The sequence below is a fragment of the Notolepis coatsorum genome (assembly GCF_963971535.1).
Source record: "Notolepis coatsorum genome assembly, chromosome: 1".
Taxonomy (NCBI): Eukaryota; Metazoa; Chordata; class Actinopteri; order Aulopiformes; family Paralepididae; genus Notolepis; species Notolepis coatsorum.
In genome coordinates, this window is record NC_140165.1 from 321,777,190 (window position 1) to 321,798,216 (window position 21,027).

General features: G+C 47.2%; 2 protein-coding genes across 2 annotated transcripts in view; both read left to right on the top strand.

Moving 5' to 3' along the window:
• Window positions 1–7,428, top strand: part of LOC311232161 (stonustoxin subunit alpha-like) — a 112,081-nt gene extending 104,653 nt beyond the window's left edge. Inside the window, exon 6 of the mRNA XM_084318861.1 lies at window positions 5,584–7,428. Coding sequence (XP_084174987.1) covers window positions 5,584–6,110 — 527 coding nt within the window. The 3' untranslated portion in view covers window positions 6,111–7,428. The remainder of the gene's footprint in view (window positions 1–5,583) is intronic.
• Window positions 7,429–12,896: 5,468 nt separating this feature from the next.
• Window positions 12,897–21,027, top strand: part of LOC311226661 (upstream stimulatory factor 1-like) — a gene marked incomplete at its 5' end in the record, with an annotated part of 61,134 nt that continues 53,003 nt past the window's right edge. The window contains one exon of the mRNA XM_084312077.1: window positions 12,897–12,952. Within this exon, the coding sequence (XP_084168203.1) occupies window positions 12,897–12,952 (56 nt within the window). The remainder of the gene's footprint in view (window positions 12,953–21,027) is intronic.

Genomic DNA, 21,027 nt, shown 5'->3' on the forward strand with positions numbered 1-21,027 from the left:
CCACACAGTTCAGAGAGACTCAGCTGAGACTCTCACTCTCCACACAGTTCAGAGACTCTGCTGAGACTCTCACTCTCCACACAGTTCAGAGAGACTCAGCTGAGACTCTCACTCTCCACACAGTTCAGAGACTCAGCTGAGACTCTCACTCTCCACACAGTTCAGAGAGACTCAGCTGCTGAGACTCTCACTCTCCACACAGTTCAGAGAGACTCAGCTGCTGAGACTCTCGCTCTCCACACAGTTCAGAGAGACTCTGCTGAGACTCTCACTTTCCACACAGTTCAGAGACTCTGCTGAGACTCTCACTCTCCACACAGTTCAGAGAGACTCTGCTGCTGAGACTCTCACTCTCCACACAGTTCAGAGAGACTCAGCTGAGACTCTCACTCTCCACACAGTTCAGAGACTCTGCTGAGACTCTCACTCTCCACACAGTTCAGAGAGACTCAGCTGAGACTCACACTCTCCACACAGTTCAGAGATACTCAGCTGAGACTCTCACTCCACACAGTTCAGAGACTCTGCTGAGACTCTCACTCTCCACACAGTTCAGAGAGACTCAGCTGCTGAGACTCTCACTCTCCACACAGTTCAGAGAGACTCAGCTGCTGAGACTCTCACTCTCCACACAGTTCAGAGAGACTCTGCTGCTGTGACTCTCACTCTCCACACAGTTCAGAGAGACTCAGCTGCTGAGACTCACACTCTCCACACAGTTCAGAGACTCAGCTGAGACTCTCACTCTCCACACAGTTCAGAGAGACTCTGCTGCTGACACTCTCACTCTCCACACAGTTCAGAGAGACTCAGCTGCTGAGACTCACTCTCCACACAGTTCAGAGAGACTCAGCTGCTGAGACTCTCGCTCTCCACACAGTTCAGAGAGACTCAGCTGAGACTCTCACTCTCCACACAGTTCAGAGACTCTGCTGAGACTCTCACTCTCTACACAGTTCAGAGAGACTCTGCTGAGACTCTCACTCTCCACACAGTTCAGAGATACTCAGCTGAGACTCTCACTCTCCACACAGTTCAGAGAGACTCTGCTGAGACTCTCACTCGCCACACAGTTCAGAGACTCTGCTGAGACTCTCACTCTCCACACAGTTCAGAGAGACTCAGCTGCTGAGACTCTCACTCTCCACACAGTTCAGAGAGACTCTGCTGAGACTCTCACTCTCCACACAGTTCAGAGAGACTCAGCTGAGATTCTCACTCTCCACACAGTTCAGAGAGACTCTGCTGAGACTCACACTCTCCACACAGTTCAGAGAGACTCTGCTGAGACTCTCACTCTCCACACAGTTCAGAGAGACTCTGCTGAGACTCTCACTCTCCACACAGTTCAGAGAGACTCAGCTGAGACTCTCACACTCCACACAGTTCAGAGAGACTTTGCTGAGACTCACACTCTCCACACAGTTCAGAGAGACTCTGCTGAGACTCTCACTCTCCACACAGTTCAGAGAGACTCTGCTGCTGAGACTCTCACTCTCCACACAGTTCAGAGAGACTCTGCTGCTGAGACTCTCATTCTCCACACAGTTCAGAGAGACTCTGCTGCTGAGACTCTCACTCTCCACACAGTTCAGAGAGACTCTGCTGAGACTCTCACTCTCCACACAGTTCAGAGAGACTCTGCTGAGACTCTCACTCTCCACACAGTTCAGAGAGACTCTGCTGAGACTCACACTCTCCACACAGTTCAGAGAGACTCTGCTGAGACTCACTCTCCACACAGTTCAGAGAGACTCAGCTGAGACTCTCACTCTCCACACAGTTCACAGAGACTCAGCTGCTGAGACTCTCACTCTCCACACAGTTCAGAGACTCAGCTGAGACTCTCACTCTCCACACAGTTCAGAGACTCTGCTGCTGAGACTCTCACTCTCCACACAGTTCAGAGACTCTTCTGAGACTCTCATTCTCCACACAGTTCAGAGAGACTCAGCTGAGACTCTCACTCTCCACACAGTTCAGAGACTCAGCTGAGACTCACACTCTCCACACAGTTCAGAGACTCAGCTGAGACTCTCACTCTCCACACAGTTCAGAGAGACTCTGCTGAGACTCACACTCTCCACACAGTTCAGAGAGACTCAGCTGAGACTCTCACTCTCCACACAGTTCAGAGAGACTCAGCTGAGACTCTCACTCTCCACACAGTTCAGAGAGACTCAGCTGAGACTCACACTCTCCACACAGTTCAGAGAGACTCAGCTGAGACTCACACTCTCCACACAGTTCAGAGAGACTCTGCTGAGACTCTCACTCTCCACACAGTTCAGAGAGACTCAGCTGCTGAGACTCTCACTCTCCACACAGTTCGGAGAGACTCTGCTGCTGAGACTCTCACTCTCCACACAGTTCAGAGAGACTCAGCTGAGACTCACACTCTCCACACAGTTCAGAGAGACTCTGCTGCTGAGACTCTCACTCTCCACACAGTTCAGAGAGACTCAGCTGAGACTCACACTCTCCACACAGTTCAGAGAGACTCAGCTGCTGAGACTCTCACTCTCCACACAGTTCAGAGAGACTCAGCTGCTGAGACTCTCACTCTCCACACAGTTCAGAGAGACTCTGCTGCTGATACTCTCACTCTCAACACAGTTCAGAGAGACTCAGCTGAGACTCTCACTCTCCACACAGTTCAGAGACTCTGCTGAGACTCTCACTCTCCACACAGTTCAGAGAGACTCAGCTGAGACTCTCACTCTCCACACAGTTCAGAGAGACTCAGCTGCTGAGACTCTCATTCTCCACACAGTTCAGAGAGATTCTGCTGCTGTGACTCTCACTCTCCACACAGTTCAGAGAGACTCAGCTGCTGAGACTCACACTCTCCACACAGTTCAGAGACTCTGCTGAGACTCTCACTCTCCACACAGTTCAGAGAGACTCTGCTGAGACTCTCACTCTCCACACAGTTCAGAGAGACTCTGCTGAGACTCTCACTCTCCACACAGTTCAGAGAGACTCTGCTGAGACTCTCACTCTCCACACAGTTCAGAGAGACTCTGCTGAGACTCACACTCTCCACACAGTTCAGAGAGACTCTGCTGAGACTCTCACTCTCCACACGGTTCAGAGAGACTCTGCTGAGACTCTCACTCTCCACACAGTTCAGAGATACTTAGCTGAGACTCTCACTCTCCACACAGTTCAGAGAGACACTGCTGAGACTCTCACTCTCCACACAGTTCAGAGACTCAGCTGAGACTCTCACTCTCCACACAGTTCAGAGACTCTGCTGCTGAGACTCTCACTCTCCACACAGTTCAGAGACTCTTCTGAGACTCTCACTCTCCACACAGTTCAGAGAGACTCAGCTGAGACTCTCACTCTCCACACAGTTCAGAGACTCAGCTGAGACTCACACTCTCCACACAGTTCAGAGACTCAGCTGAGACTCTCACTCTCCACACAGTTCAGAGAGACTCTGCTGAGACTCACACTCTCCACACAGTTCAGAGAGACTCAGCTGAGTCTCTCACTCTCCACACAGTTCAGAGAGACTCAGCTGAGACTCTCACTCTCCACACAGTTCAGAGAGACTCAGCTGAGACTCACACTCTCCACACAGTTCAGAGAGACTCAGCTGAGACTCACACTCTCCACACAGTTCAGAGAGACTCAGCTGCTGAGACTCTCACTCTCCACACAGTTCGGAGAGACTCTGCTGCTGAGACTCTCACTCTCCACACAGTTCAGAGAGACTCTGCTGAGACTCTCACTCTCCACACAGTTCAGAGAGACTCTGCTGCTGTGACTCTCACTCTCCACACAGTTCAGAGAGACTCAGCTGCTGAGACTCACACTCTCCACACAGTTCAGAGACTCAGCTGAGACTCTCACTCTCCACACAGTTCAGAGAGACTCTGCTGCTGACACTCTCACTCTCCACACAGTTCAGAGAGACTCAGCTGCTGAGACTCACTCTCCACACAGTTCAGAGAGACTCAGCTGCTGAGACTCTCGCTCTCCACACAGTTCAGAGAGACTCAGCTGAGACTCTCACTCTCCACACAGTTCAGAGACTCTGCTGAGACTCTCACTCTCTACACAGTTCAGAGAGACTCTGCTGAGACTCTCACTCTCCACACAGTTCAGAGATACTCAGCTGAGACTCTCACTCTCCACACAGTTCAGAGAGACTCTGCTGAGACTCTCACTCGCCACACAGTTCAGAGACTCTGCTGAGACTCTCACTCTCCACACAGTTCAGAGAGACTCAGCTGCTGAGACTCTCACTCTCCACACAGTTCAGAGAGACTCTGCTGAGACTCTCACTCTCCACACAGTTCAGAGAGACTCAGCTGAGACTCTCACTCTCCACACAGTTCAGAGAGACTCTGCTGAGACTCACACTCTCCACACAGTTCAGAGAGACTCTGCTGAGACTCTCACTCTCCACACAGTTCAGAGAGACTCTGCTGAGACTCTCACTCTCCACACAGTTCAGAGAGACTCAGCTGAGACTCTCACTCTCTACACAGTTCAGAGAGACTCAGCTGAGACTCTCACTCTCCACACAGTTCAGAGAGACTCTGCTGAGACTCTCACTCTCCACACAGTTCAGAGAGACTCAGCTGAGACTCTCACTCTCCACACAGTTCAGAGACTCTGCTGAGACTCTCACTCTCCACACAGTTCAGAGAGACTCTGCTGAAACTCTCACTCTCCACACAGTTCAGAGACTCTGCTGAGACTCTCACTCTCCACACAGTTCAGAGACTCTGCTGAGACTCTCACTCTCCACACAGTTCAGAGACTCAGCTGAGACTCACACTCTCCACACAGTTCAGAGACTCAGCTGAGACTCTCACTCTCCACACAGTTCAGAGAGACTCTGCTGCTGAGACTCTCATTCTCCACACAGTTCAGAGAGACTCAGCTGCTGAGACTCTCACTCTCCACACAGTTCAGAGAGACTCAGCTGCTGAGACTCTCACTCTCCACACAGTTCAGAGAGACTCTGCTGCTGTGACTCTCACTCTCTTTCATTTGGATATTTGGATATATAAAAACTGTACCTTTATTTTTATTATTTGTTATATTATTTTTATTTTTATTAAATTATAATGTCAAATATTGTAAGGAAGGGGCAGGGCTTGATAAGTTGTTTTACTTCCCCCTGTTCCTTCTCGAACACTTATTGTATGGAAATAGTCTTTGACTATTTACCTTTTTGTTTTTTAAACTTGTTTTATGTTTCTATGTTCGTGACAAATAAAAATCAAATCAAATCAAAACCTTTTGTAGGAGTAGTGATATAATTGATATATAAATACACAATATCAAACCCATACAGAATTATAAATATACAATATCTTCTGTTGTGTGGCAGTGAAAGGGTTAACCTTCGGTGTATTGTCGCAGTGAGAGGGTTAACCGTTTGGTAGTGTGATAGTAAAGGGTTAACCTTCTGTAGCGTGGTAGTGAAAGGGTTAACCGGCTGTTGTGTGGCAGTGAAAGGGTTAACCTGTGTATTGTCGCAGTGAAAGGGTTAACCGTTTGGTAGTGCGGCGGTGAAAGGGTTAATTTGCTCTGATTTGATGTCCTGTATTTTTCTCCCAGACGCCTGTCCCCTCTCCCTGGACCCAAACACAGTGGAGAACTGGCTGTCCCTGTCAGTGGAGAACAGGAAGGTGACTCAGACAGGAAACAACCAGCGCTACACTGACCATCCTGAGAGATTCACTTATCATCAGGTGTTGTGCAGAGAGGGTCAGTCTGCACGCTGTTACTGGGAAGTAGAGTGGAGCGGCTACAGGGTTCAGACAGCAGTCTGTTACAAAGACATCAAAAGAACAGGTGTTGAGTCAATGTTTGGACTCAATAACAAGTCCTGGAGTTTGAGCTGCATCAGTACAGGAGAGTACTGGTTCAGACACAATAATGTTGAGACTAAAGTCTCAGGCCCTGAGTCCTCCAGGATAGGAGTGTACCTGGATCACAAGGCAGGTACTCTGTCCTTCTACAGTGTTGTCTCTGACACCGTGACCCTCCTCCATACAGTTAGAACCAGGTTCACTCAGGACCTCTATCCAGGGATAAGGGTTAACTGGGGTGGAGACACAGCAGAATTGATGAAGATATGGTAGAACATGACACCATCGTATCTAATTTCAAATATAATTCATACGTGTCGGTGCCATGGGGGGGGGGCATTCGCGGGCCATGCCACCCCCAGATGGCGCACTGTGCCCCTCCAAACGTCATGGGCAATTATTATATTTCATACTGTTTAATTTGTGTGTGTGTGTGCGCGAGACGCGAGTGTGTTTGTGACGTGAGAAAGAAAGAGCGAGCGAATTGGAGACGAAATCGCGCACGACACTGTCCTGATATGACGCAGCGCGTGTCCGAGTGTGTGTGTGTGTGTGTGTGTGTTACTTGGGCTGGAAGCACGCGGGGGCAAAGCAGCCTGCGATTCTCGACCAATAAAAAGTGTTCAGGGGCGGGACTCTGATATCTGAGGGGTGACGACATCGCTGCTCAGTTCACTGTCGCTCGCGGCAGCCGGCAGCTCAGGATTGAAACGAATACATTTTAATAACTTTTTCTCGCTCGCTCGCTCGTGTCGCTCTATGTCAGGGAGGGGTGTGCGCACTCATGTTTTGAAATGTGTGTTGGTTTGCGGGAAATTCGTGAAGCATATATTTTATTTAGGGAATGTATTAGAGATGTTCGTTATTATTGGCCGGTATTGGCATTAAAATGGGGGGGGGGGGGATTCTTTTGAATTACTTTTTTTTTCTTTCTAAATGTAACCTTTATTTACTATAAATTCTTATATACAAAAGCAGCCTGACCTAAGAGCAGAAGCCTTTTGAGGGAAGGAGGGGGGGGGGGGGCTGCAACAAAAACAAGGTTATGTGTGTACATGCATACAAGTAAATAAAATACAAAATGACAGTAGCAATAGTATACAAGGAAAATTACAATAAATAAGGGAGAGAGAAGGAAAGAGAGAACGAAAAAGAGAAAGTGAGAGTGAGAACCAGAGGGAGAGAAGAAAAGGGGAGAAGCACAGATAATGTTTACATTTAGAATGCCTTGTTGATGCATCAAAATGGGGGGGGACACCCTGCATATATAGTTTTCGGTTGATATCAGTATCGGGCCAGGCAACCCCCTCTAACACTCTTCTCTCTCCTTATTATTATTATTATTATTATTATTATTATCATCATCATAAAACGGGTGTGAAATATTACTCCATGTTATTTGGCCATATGCTATTTACTACCCTCTAGTGGTGAGCTGTGGTAACTGCAGAGTCTCTGCTCTGGCTTCAGTGTTGGATATCTATTATTTTTTTTGTTCCTTTTATTGTTGCCTATTTCTGTCATAAAACGGGTATGAAATATGACTCTTCTCTCTCCCTATGGACAATAAACATGATGTTTGACCCATAAACCCAGTGTGTGTTGTGTTGCTTGATTGATTGAAAACTTTATTAACAGATTGCAGAATGGGTACAGTACAGTACGGCTCAATACACACAATTGTTAAGGTGATGCAGACCAGAGAAAGACTTTCGTCTTGTTTACATCAGGGTCCCCCATTTTCAATTCATCATAACATATATGACATACATGACATACAGATAGACAGTACTGCTACATCTATACATGTATGACATACCAGATTTACAAATACAGTACTGTTTGTGATACAAAAAGAGTAAAAAAAAGAAAATAGAGTATATACATTTGACGAAGAAACTACATTGGAAGAGGTGGGGGGGGGGGGCTGGGTAGGTGGGGGGGGGGGGGAACTGTACATTGGAGGTGGGTGGGGGTGTAACTGTACATTGGATTATCGATGAAACCTTACTTGGTCCCAAGAAGAGGGTCTCGTGTATTATTGGGTTGGGTTAGGACATTTACAGGGGCCAGTTTCGAATTGCAGTCTCCCGTAGGTGCTCTTTGAGAGTGGTTTTAAAAGTAGCGGTCAGGTGGCGTAGCGGAGATTGCGTTCGTCACCAACGCTGGGAGACACTGGGTTCGCCTGTCCAGCTCCCAGCGTTGTCACCAGCTTGGCTGGCCATTCACACTAATACAATTGGCTGTATTAGAGGGTGGGGAAGCTGGTGGGTGGGAACATAGAGCCACCTAGGGGAGGGGGGGGGGCCTTGTACCGACTCATAGGAGAACATGCATACAGCGCCACCTAGGGGAGGGGGGGGCTTGTACCGACTCATAGGAGAACATGCATACAGCGGCAGGTAGGGGAGGGGGGGGCCTTGTACCGACTCATAGGAGAACATGCATACAGCAGCCAGGTAGGAGAGGGGGGGGGCCTTGTACCGACTCATAGGAGAACATGCATACAGCGCCAGGTAGGGGAGGGGGGGGGCCTTGTACCGACTCATAGGAGAACATGCATACAGCAGCAGGTGGGGGAGGGGGGGGGGCCTTGTACCGACTCATAGGAGAACATGCATACAGCACCAGGTAGGGGAGGGGGGGGCCTTGTACCGACTCATAGGAGAACATGCATACTGCGCCAGGTAGGGGGGGGGGGGGGCCTTGTACCGACTCATAGGAGAACATGCATACAGCAGCCAGGTAGGGGAGGGGGGGGCCTTGTACAGACTCATAGGAGAACATGCATACAGCGCCAGGTAGGGGAGGGGGGGGCCTTGTACCGACTCATAGGAGAACATGCATACAGCAGCCAGGTGGGGGGGGGGGGGGGGGCCTTGTACCGACTCATAGGAGAACATGGCTACAGCAGCCAGGTAGGGGGGGGGGGGGGCTTGTACCGACTCATAGGAGAACATGCATACAGCGCCAGGTAGGGGGGGGGGGGGCCTTGTACCGACTCATAGGAGAACATGCATACAGCAGCCAGGTAGGGGGGGGGGGGGCCTTGTACCGACTCATAGGAGAACATGCATACAGCGCCAGGTAGGGGGGGGGCCTTGTACCGACTCATGGGAGAACATGCATACAGCGCGAGGTAGGGGGGGGGGGGGGGCCTTGTACCGACTCATAGGAGAACATGCATACAGCAGCCAGGTAGGGGAGGGGGGGGCCTTGTACCGACTCATAGGAGAACATGCATACAGCGCCAGGTAGGGGAGGGGGGGCCTTGTACCGACTCATAGGAGAACATGCATACAGCAGCCAGGAGGGGGGGGGGGGGGGGGGGGCCTTGTACCGACTCATAGGAGAACATGCATATAGCAGCCAGGTAGGGGGGGGGGGGGGGGCCTTGTACCGACTCATAGGAGAACATGCATACAGCAGCCAGGTAGGGGAGGGGGGGGCCTTGTACCGACTCATAGGAGAACATGCATACAGCAGCCAGGTAGGGGGGGGGGGGGGCCTTGTACCGACTCATAGGAGAACATGCATACAGCAGCCATGGAGAGAGGTCAGGGAGTAGCTCTATTTCCCAGAAATCCGAATAATGATATAAAACCTTTTCTGCTACAATTATCCAACAATGGGAATTTAACCAAGAGTCAACTCTTTCAAACAATGGATGTTTATAATGTATGAATGTGTTTCAAAATGTATTTAAAATGTTTTTCTTCCTTTTCTTCATTTTTCTCCTGTATTCAGAAACTGGCCTTTAAACAAATCGTTTGAACCTCCGTCTTTATGTGATGTCACACGAAAAAGCTCGTTGCAATGCGCGTCCTCGACTCGTGTGGAAAATGCCGCCCGTTCCACTCCCGCCTCACAGTCCATCACATCTCCCAGATAGCAGAACTGCTTCACCTCCTCCAGCACCTCCCTCCCACCACCAGACCACCATCTCCAACCACCTCCTCCTCTTCCCTCTCACACGTGGGGCATCTCAAATCCATCACTCCCCTCAGATTTTCCAAACCTGAACATCTTTGGTGACACCATTTGTCACATTCTCTACAGCGCACAGAGTTGACTCCCACTCCTCTTCCACAGACTCCACCTGGGTATCTTCCTGACTGAATCCTCTCTCCTTCACTCCCTGTTATCATCACCTTCGTCTTGTCCATATTTATCTTCATTCCCCTCTTCTTCATTCCATTAGTTTGTCCGAGGAAAGCAACAGTTGTGATTGGAGGATCAAGAAGATGGATACAGTACGTCAATTAACCTCTTGATGGAAGGGAAAAGGAAAAAAACATGGTCTGGGTGAATACTCTTTTCTGAATGGCCGGCAGGTGTGCATTAAAACCGTTTAATGCACATAGTTTGGCTCAAGTTTAATCTAAATTCATCTGCTACCCAACCTGCAACCATAGCAACATTCAAGAGCACAGCTGTCCTTGTTTTCAACTACGGCGAAACACAGCTTGATAAACTAACAACCAGGAAGGAAAACGCACAATGGCAAGTGCAAAACCTTCACCAAAGATTTACAAATGCTTTTATTTTATATTGTTGGCAAATGACCATGGCATAAACGGAAATAATCAACTTGTAGGTGTAGGTTTTAAGGCACTTGGCTGCATCCACGTCGTGCCTTAAAACTTACTTTATTCTGAATACATTTGGGAATACCTCTCCTACCTAATTTTTGCATTTAGTACATTTTAATTTTGTATATATTATATATGTTGTATTATTGTTTGGTCTTTTGCTGTTTTGTGAAGCACAGTCTCAGGAGGGTCACACAGAACCAAAGCATTTCACTCTAATGTACCGTATTTGTGACGAATACAACTTGAAACTGGCAGCAGAGTGTCCAAGACACAGCGGCACCCTGGGTCCCTTTAAATGTGACCTCTGACCTCTCCAATGAAGAGGAGGTCCTGTCCATGTTCTCTGCCATCAAAGCCCAGCACCAGGGTGTGGCCGTCTGCATCGACACCGCTGGCCTGGCTCACCCAGAGCCACTGTTGAGCGGCAACACCAGCGGCTGGCGGGACACTATGGTCTAAGTGTGGAGGACTTCTTTTAAATAACAAGGACATTTTTAAGTGTGTCGCTTGCACAACATTTTCACAAGATTTATTTTAAAATATTTAAATTCATGGCACAATTCATAATTTAGTTAGAGCTGATCATATCTGTGGATGTCACTCTAAAGTGACTGTTACACCGTTGCCACACAGTAAGTGTAAAGAGTAACTATAACCATATAATTATAACCTTAGAACTATGTCGTTTCTCAAGCATGTGTTTATCGTTACTGCAGCGGGAGTGCCAACATACCATTTTATATACGACCAATATTTTAAAATATGTTTTATTCTTATAATTATCTTCATGCTTATTATCCTAGGTGTCAAGGATAGACGGTAGACGGTTATTTGACAATAATACAGCTGTCTGTCTGTCTGTCGTAATCTCTCTCTCTCTCTGTTGTAGCACGAGCGGACATCGCGTAGTTACCAGTGCCGATGTGCATTTCTACAGTGCCACCAAATGCGCCGTGACGGAGGGCCTGAGCCAAGAGCTACGTGACGGCCCTGACGGAGGGCCTGAGCCAAGAGCTACGTGACGGCCCTGACGGAGGGCCTGAGCCAAGAGCTACGTGACGGCCCTGACGGAGGGCCTGAGCCAAGAGCTACGTGACGGCCCTGACGGAGGGCCTGAGCCAAGAGCTACGTGACGGCCCTGACGGAGGGCCTGAGCCAAGAGCTACGTGACGGCCCTGACGGAGGGCCTGAGCCAAGAGCTACGTGACGGCCCTGACGGAGGGCCTGAGCCAAGAGCTACGTGACGGCCCTGACGGAGGGCCTGAGCCAAGAGCTACGTGACGGCCCTGACGGAGGGCCTGAGCCAAGAGCTACGTGAGGCTGAGACCCAATTAGAGTCACGGTAAGAGCTGTTATTAATTCCCCGTCTTTGTTTATAATCTTTTTTATCGAATAATAAAGACTTATCGTCCCCAATGTTGTCCAATCGAAGCATAAGAGAAGGAAGAAGTCGTTATTAGCAAACAAGAATACAAACACACAACATGGGAGACACACAGGAACACACACACACACAACGTGCAACATGGGCGACACACAGGAACAAACACAACACACAACATGCAACATGGGAGACACACAGGAACACACACACAACACACAACATGCAACATGGGAGACACACAGGAACACACACACAACACACAACACACAACACACAACATGCAACATGGGAGACACACAGGAACACACACACAACATGCAACATGGGAGACACACAGGAACACACACACAACATGCAACATGGGAGACACACAGGAACACACACACAACATGCAACATGCAACATGGGAGACACACAGGAACACACAACACACAACATGGGAGACACACAGGAACACACATAACACACAACATGCAACATGGGCGGCCAATGAAAGGCCTCTCTCTCCTGACCCTTGACCCATCCCGTCGTCCTTCCCCCCCAAGGGCAGCCGGGAGCAGACATGGGTTGCGGTGTGGGACTGACTGCACCCCGGCCACCAATCCAAGTGCTCCTGTCCCGTCTTCGTTTTAACAGTTGCTGTTTTACCTGAATATTAATGTTAACCATTTAACTTAATTGAACTTTCTTTGTGCAGATCGGAGATGTTCAAATGCGACCTGTGGAGCAGGTGTCACAACGGAAAGAAGTGACTCACGCTACGCACCTGGTAATGATTGAATTAATGCAATTAATCCTCATCGGTTTGGCATTTATTTCTAACAAACAGATTTTTTTAACTGATTATCCTTTTTTTTTTTTTTTTTTCATCTGATCAGATTTGCACAGTGTTATGGTATTTCCTAGACCTTTTTGCGGATGATTGATGACTGACATTTCTATACATTTCACTTGAATCCTAATAAAGATTTCAAAGGTAGTTTTCGACTCCTCTTAACTATCGGCTATATGCCTCTCTCTCTAATCTGTGCTGGTTTAATTATTGACCAAAATGCAGCCAAGATGAAAAGTGGATAAACTATGAAGTCTGAACTCCAGTCAGGTCACAACAAGGTGAACAGCTACCAGTGTAACAGGTGGGGCTTCACAAAGCAACACACTGAGACACGTGGTCAAACATATATTACTTTCATTTCAAACCTTTATTTAAACTCAAAAGGCAACTGAGGTTTCCCTCATTTACAGTCACGTTGAGTTACATACAGAAATAAGCAAAACAATTAATATATATATATAATCATACATGTAAAATCATAACAATAAGACAACAAGGCAAGACAAAAGTAAAGATATCAAATCATGTACAACTTCATTCAAATGTTTCCTGGAAATTGACTATATTCACACGGTGGCCATTTTGCTCTTATGTCGTGATCAGGTTGGGATTCCTCTCCACCAGTTCCCACTCATGAAAGAAAAAATGTAAGGAAGGAATCCCAACCTGAGCATGGTACAACAGCCAAATGGCTGCTGTGTGAATAATAATAATAATAATAATAATAATAATAATAATAATAATAATAATAATAATAATAATAATAATAATAATAATAATAATAATAATAATAAGAATAATAATAAGAATAATAATAAGAATAAGAATAAGAATAAGAATAAGAATAAGAATAATAAGAATAATAAGAATAATAATAATAATAAATTGAATTTGTATTGCACTTTTTGTTCGCTGGGATCCCAAAGTGCTACAGGGTTAAAACATAGTTGAAAAATAAAATAGTTATTAGTAAAACAAATAAAATACAGAATAAAAACAAGATAAAAATAGAACATAGTTTTAAAAACATAGTATAAACAGAAAATTTAAAACAACAACACAAGAAAAGAAAAAGAAAAAGCTAACAGTCAAAGGCCTTTTTAAACAGATGGGTTTTCAGGCCTGTTTTAAAAGAGTCCAGGCTCTGTGGTGCCCTCAGCTGGATGGGGAGGCTGTTCCACAGGCGTGGTGCAGCCGTGCAGAAGGCTGGGTCACCCATGGTGCAGAGCCGGGTACTGGGGACCTGAAGGAGCAGGCTACCTGCAGATCTGAGGGTCCCCCAGGGTGCAGAGCCTGGTACTGGGGACCTGAAGGAGCAGGCTACCTACAGATCTGAGGGTCCCCCAGGGTGCAGAACCTGGTACTGGGGACCTGAAGGAGCAGGCTACCTACAGATCTGAGGGTCCCCCAGGGTGCAGAGCCTGGTACTGGGGACCTGAAGGAGCAGGCTACCTGCAGATCTGAGGGTCCCCCAGGGTGCAGAGCCTGGTACTGGGGACCTGAAGGAGGAGCAGGCTACCTGCAGATCTGAGGGTCCCCCATGGTGCAGAGCCGGGTACTGGGGACCTGAAGGAGCAGGCTACCTGCAGATCTGAGGGTCCCCCAGGGTGCAGAGCCGGGTACTGGGGACCTGAAGGAGCAGGCTACCTGCAGATCTGAGGGTCCCCCATGGTGCAGAGCCGGGTACTGGGGACCTGAAGGAGGAGCAGGCTACCTGCAGATCTGAGGGTCCCCCATGGTGCAGAGCCGGGTACTGGGGACCTGAAGGAGCAGGCTACCTGCAGATCTGAGGGTCCCCCAGGGTGCAGAGCCTGGTACTGGGGACCCGGAGGAGCAGGCTACCTGCAGATCTGAGGGTCCCCCAGGGTGCAGAGCCTGGTACTGGGGACCTGAAGGAGCAGGCTACCTGCAGATCTGAGGGTCCCCCAGGGTGCAGAGCCTGGTACTGGGGACCTGAAGGAGCAGGCTACCTGCAGATCTGAGGGTCCCCCAGGGTGCAGAGCCGGGTACTGGGGACCTGAAGGAGCAGGCTACCTGCAGATCTGAGGGTCCCCCATGGTGCAGAGCCGGGTACTGGGGACCTGAAGGAGCAGGCTACCTGCAGATCTGAGGGTCCCCCAGGGTGCAGAGCCGGGTACTGGGGACCTGAAGGAGCAGGCTACCTGCAGATCTGAGGGTCCCCCAGGGTGCAGAGCCGGGTACTGGGGACCTGAAGGAGCAGGCTACCTGCAGATCTGAGGGTCCCCCAGGGTGCAGAGCCGGGTACTGGGGACCTGAAGGAGCAGGCTACCTGCAGATCTGAGGGTCCCCCAGGGTGCAGAGCCTGGTACTGGGGACCTGAAGGAGCAGGCTACCTGCAGATCTGAGGGTACAGGTGGAGGATTGTGGAGTGATGAGTTCCTGAAGGTAGAGGGGTTGTAGCGGCACCTGCCTGTGTGCGCTTCCTGGTAGACGGGGAGTGATTCCATACGCGCTCCATCCAAAGAATAGTCTCTCCACACATTGAGTTCCGTTATCAGATACCGACGTGGTGATCCGATTTATTTAGAAAATGTAGGTTACATGGGAGAGGTGATCAAAGCGATCCTAAAGCGTCCTATAACCGTGGTTCTAATTGCTCAAAGTGTTTCCTAAGATAAAACTATTCTAAAGCGTTCCCGAAGCGTTCTATAAGCATCCGGAAACGTCCCGAAGCGGTCAGAAAATATTATGCGTTCCCCGTGCTACAGCCCAACAGCTGATTCCTATCACCTATTTAATGATCTCCGCCGCGCCGTGGGCTGATCCAGGTGATCCAGGTGATCCAGGTGATCCAGGTGATCCACCCACAGTACAACAGAGTCCACCAAACTGGCTACACAGATAATCATAACATTCCCTTAAATCATAACCTTCTATAAATCGTAACATTCCCATAAATCGTAACCTTCTATTGGTAATAATAATAATAATAATAATTATAATAATAATATTAATAATAATAATATTAATCCATAACAAAAAACACTCATTCGGCCTTTACAGGGGTGCATGTCCGTTTATGCAGTTAGGGGCGAGCATCAGAATTTTGTAATTGATCCGGGATGAGACGGGGAGCCAGTGTAGTGAGTGGAGGATGGGGGTTATGTGATCGTGTTTACGGACTCTCATCAGGATCCTGGCAGCGCTGTTCTGGATGTATTGCAGCTCTTGGATGCTCTTGCCAGGAATCCCGATGAAGAGTCCGTTACAGTAGTCCAGTCTTGAGGAGATAAAGGCACGGACAAGCTTCTCTGCGTCTGACAGGGTTAGAGTGGGGCGGAGTTTTGATATATTTTTTAGGTGATAAAATTAGGTCTTGCAGAGGTGTTTTATGTGGATGTTGCAGGTCAGGTGGGGGTTAAATCGAACCCCCAGATTTGTGACTGAGGGGGAGAGGGGGATTACCTGGCTGTCAAAGGTGAGATGTGATATGGATGAAGACTGAACCTGGTGAGGGGTGCCAATGAGAAGTGCCTCAGTTTTTTTGCTGTTTAGTTGGAGGAAGTTGCTGTTCATCCATATCAATATGGTCAATGGGATACCTTAAAGCAAGGGTGCCCCAACCTGTTGAGGGCCAAGGGCCTAAATGTGGCTCCTCTTAAAGCTAATGTCTGGCGGTTCTGTAAAGATGTCAAGTTTCATTTCTAATAATAGATCTTTCTTATAATGTGTTTCATGTTCTCTGCTGTATTTGGTGACAAAGCACTCTTAACAGGAGTCATCTGATGAAGTGGAGTATCATTCAACGTGAGGAAACTTTACATGACATTTCTACAGAACAGTCATTAGCTTTAATCGCACCCTATAGGAGATACAGTAAGTTGGTCCACAGTCCTCTCCCAGCCAACAGAACAAGCCCAACGGGGAATAAATAAATACTGATCCTAAATAAATACTCCTTCTCTGAGGTGAGCACCTCAGATACTCTGTTGTAAACTCCGCCCCACTGTATATTTTATCCTGGTTATTTATTATTATTTTAATTAAATTTTATTTATAATTTTTTTGCTTTCTTTTTGCCTGTTTTCGATTTAGTTTAGTTTTTGTCTTTATTGTTTTTTCTCGTCCCTGTTCAAGTTCAGTCCTGTCCGTGTCTCGTCACGTCCCATAAAAGCAAAAAAAGAATCATGGTGATATGTTATATATTGATAATCAACCTTTGCTTCTCTGCACCACCATATGTTTCACCAATAAAAGATATATATATATAAAAGAAAAGAAAAAAGAACAAGCCCAACGGTTCTTTCAAATGTGGCCAGTATATAGTCATGTTTATTTTAGTCATATTTTATCTTATTTGTATTCTATGCAAATTGCATTGTATTTATATGATTGGATGCTGCTATGGTTGAGGAACCACAACAAAGTGAATTGCACTGTTTCTTTGCTGTAAGGCACTGAACGGTAACGGTACTGGAAATGGTAACAACAGATGAGGTACTCAATAAACTGAGCGCCCTCCAACCTAACAAGGCCACTGGCCATGACAACATCCCCTCCAAATTCCTCAGAGACTCAGCAGCCGCCATCACCCCAATCATCACACACATAATAAACCTCTCCATAAAACAGGGACACGTCCCCAAGGACTTCAAAATTGCGAGGGTGACCCCTCTGCACAAAAAGGGCAGCAAATTAGACCCAGGCAACTACCGCCCTGTTTCTATTCTCACCTCCATCTCGAAAGTCATGGAAAAAATAGTCTACGAACAGGTCGAAAAGTACCTAGCGGAAAAAAATCTAATCTACGAATTCCAATCTGGCTTCAGAACATCCCACTCCACTGACACATGCCTTCTCTATTTGAATGACCACATCAAACAAGAGGTGGACGCAGGCAAATACTGCGGCATGGTCATGCTGGACCTACAAAAGGCCTTTGACACGGTCAATCACTCCATTCTGATTGACAAGCTAAAAGCAATTGGTTTTGATAGTCTATCAGTGAGCTGGATGCAATCCTACCTTGAGGGGAGGGAACAGATGGTGGAGGTAAACGGTACCCTATCCCCCCCTCTCACAGTGAGCTGTGGTGTTCCACAAGGAAGCATACTAGGACCGCTACTGTTCCTAATTTATGCAAATGACATGTCGTCAGCTTGTGACTGCAACTTGTTCCTGTTTGCGGACGACTCAGCCCTGCTGGTCTCTGACAAGAACAAGTTACAGGTTGAAAAAACCCTCAGCTCGGAACTAGGCAGAATCTGCATATGGCTCGCTGATAACAAACTATCATTACACATGGGCAAAACAGAGTCCATTCTCTTCGGTTCAAATAACAAACTCAGCAAGACCGACGGCTTCTCAGTTACAGTGGGTGACAATATTGTCACAAGGAAAGATGAAATTACCTACCTGGGTTCCATCCTAGAGGCTAATCTCTCCTGTGACAAAATGGCATCCAATGTAATAAAAAAAGTCAACCAACGAACTCGATTCTTGTACCGGATCTCCTCTCTGGTAAACAAGAATACCCTGAAGACTCTGGCAGGAGCACTCATTCAGGGGTACTACGACTATGCTTGCACCTCATGGTACCAAAGCACCTCAAAGGCGCTAAAAACAAAATTACAAACATCTCAAAACAAACTGGTCAGACTACTGCTTGACCTTACTCCTAGAACCCACCTCACCCCTGCCCACTTTGACAACCTAGGATGGCTTAGAGTAGATGACAGAGTACAGCAACTTGCAATGGGCCTGGTCTACAAGATACACTACACGACCAAGGTACCCATGTACATGGCAAAATACTTCCCAAAGGTCAGTGAATACCACGATCACAACACCAGAGGGAGCTCCACAAATCATGTTAAACCCAGATTCGGCTCAAATAAGGGACTAAACACGTTTCGCAATTATGCCACATCAATGTGGAACGCCCTACCCAAAGCTGTAAAGGAATGTGGATCACTACCCACTTTCAAAACCTCTCTCAAGAGACACCTACGGGAGACTGCAATTCAACACTGGCCCCTGTAAATATCCTAACCCAACCCCCTCCAATGTACAGTCATTTACCTAGTATGGTTTTGTCAATAGTCCAATGTACAATTTTGTTTGTTTGTACAGAGTCTCCCCCCCCTCAATGTACAGTTTTGCTTGTTTATACAGTGTGCCCCCCCCCCCCCCCCCCCAACCACCTCCAATGTAAATTACCCAGTATGGTTGTCAATATCCCAGTGTACCCAACCCCCCCCACCCAACCTCCTCCAATGTACAGTTTCTACGTCAAATGTATATACTCCCTTTTCTTGACTCCTTCTGTATCACAAACAGTACTGTATTTGCAAATCTGGTATGTCATAAATGTATAGATGTAGCAGTACTGACTATCTGTATGTCATGTATGTCATATATGTCCTGATGAATTGAAAATGGGGGACCCTGATGTAAACAAGACGAAAGTCTTTCTCTGGTCTGCATCCCCTTAACAATTGTGTGTATTGAGCTGTACTGTATTGTACCCATTCTGCAATCTGTTAATAAAGTTTTCAATCAATCAATCAATCAACGACGTGACAATAGAGGAATCTGAATGACTGCAGAAGTACATCACAAAGTCTTTCTTGGGACTCTGCAGCGAATACCAAGCTAATCATTTAATTAACTGCAAGAGTGCCGTCGTCTACAGGTTGGAATGTCCGCGCTGCAGATAGTTTGATGTGGGCTGGACAGAGACACGTCTCCAGGAGCGCTTGGCGGAACACAAGTGGGCCTGTTCCGTTGGTGTTGGTCAGGGTCCCACGGTGCCACTCCTGACACCAGAGTGACCCATCTTCCACTCTCCAAGCCACGGGCATCGATCACATCTCCTCCTCAGACGGGAAAGGGGACCGTGACGTGAAGCTTAACCAGAGAAGGGGTTAACCTTCTGTAGTGTGGTAGTGAAAGGGTTAACCCTTTGTAGTGCGGTAGTGAAAGGGTTAAGGCAACCAAGGACCCCGGGGCTAAGTTAATAATTATATGGATTCCACTCCTTTTCCATGAACTTGTGTCTTTTCACTACTTTCTTCCTGTCTTCTATAGTATACTGCCATCTGGTGTCTTTTTGTAGACTGACTGCTACGTGACTAAATTATATAATGGGGCCCCGGGTTTATTGGTTTTAGACTATTGATGGAATGGTAACATGACCTCTGTTGCTTCTTTGAAAATGTCTTCTTGAAAATGTCTACAGTTCTGTCTGCCTCGCGGTTTCCATGATGACTGCTATGGGCAGCCCAAGACTGTGGCAGTGTGGTGTATCAATGCTTTATGTAGAAGCCAAAACCGACATGTTAGAAATTCTATTATTTATGGTAATGGTGTGGTATTTATGTTTGAACACTAGGGGGCACACCACCTCTTATTATAAGAGGCTCTGTGATCAGAGCAACAGCATGCACCTGCTAGGAGACACATTTTCCTACCTGTTTCACTGTTTCATTGATTGATTGAAACATTTTATTAACAGATTGCAGAATGGGTACAGTACAGTACAGCTCAATATGGGTGCAAGGTGCAAGCATAGGGAGGGGGGGTTTGGACATTTACGGGGGCCAGTTTCTAATTGCAGCCACCCGTAGGTGGACACAGGAATTGTCTCCTGGAAGGTATGATTTGACCCAGAAGACAGAGGAAGAAGAGAGTGACTTTGAGAAACATTATTCCCAATGCCCCTGTGTTGTTTGAATGAGAGAAAAACAAGATATTGATTAGTATAACATTTAGGAGGCATTTTGAGGGTTAGTTTGTAAAAATGCACATGTAACCGGTCTCGTATTGCTCTGCGTTGTGTTTCAAATTCCGATTCGACCCGTTAAGGGATTGCCCTGAGTGGGAGTTTCTCACAGACACACACGTGTACACACACACACATATAATAAGCATGCACCAAACATACACTGAAGCTACTCTGTGTATAAATTCTGAGCTCAGCTGGTACATAGCTGTCTGTGACAGATACATATGAGGCAATATTACATCAGCTAGAGTGCATTATGTCAGATCACTAAAATGACAAACCATTCTCTAAAAACCACTGATTTAATTTACAGCTAGATCTTTGAGGCTCACTCGCACGAACAGTAACAAACTATTGTCATGTTAACGTCTATCGATGTTACTACAATAATTACATATTGACAGGCTTTGAACAAGAATGCTTTGAACAATACCTGCTGTGTTCAACAGGTTTCATGCACTACAGTGAACATATTCAAACGCCTTACCGTTATAATCTGTGCTTGTTCTGGTCCAGTCAATGTATTTTCACATGAAAGCCAGCTCAAAAAATACAGAGTCAGAAAACATCTCCTGCTCCGTTTCTACCAGGCCATCATACAAAGCATCCTCACCTTCTCCATAACTGTT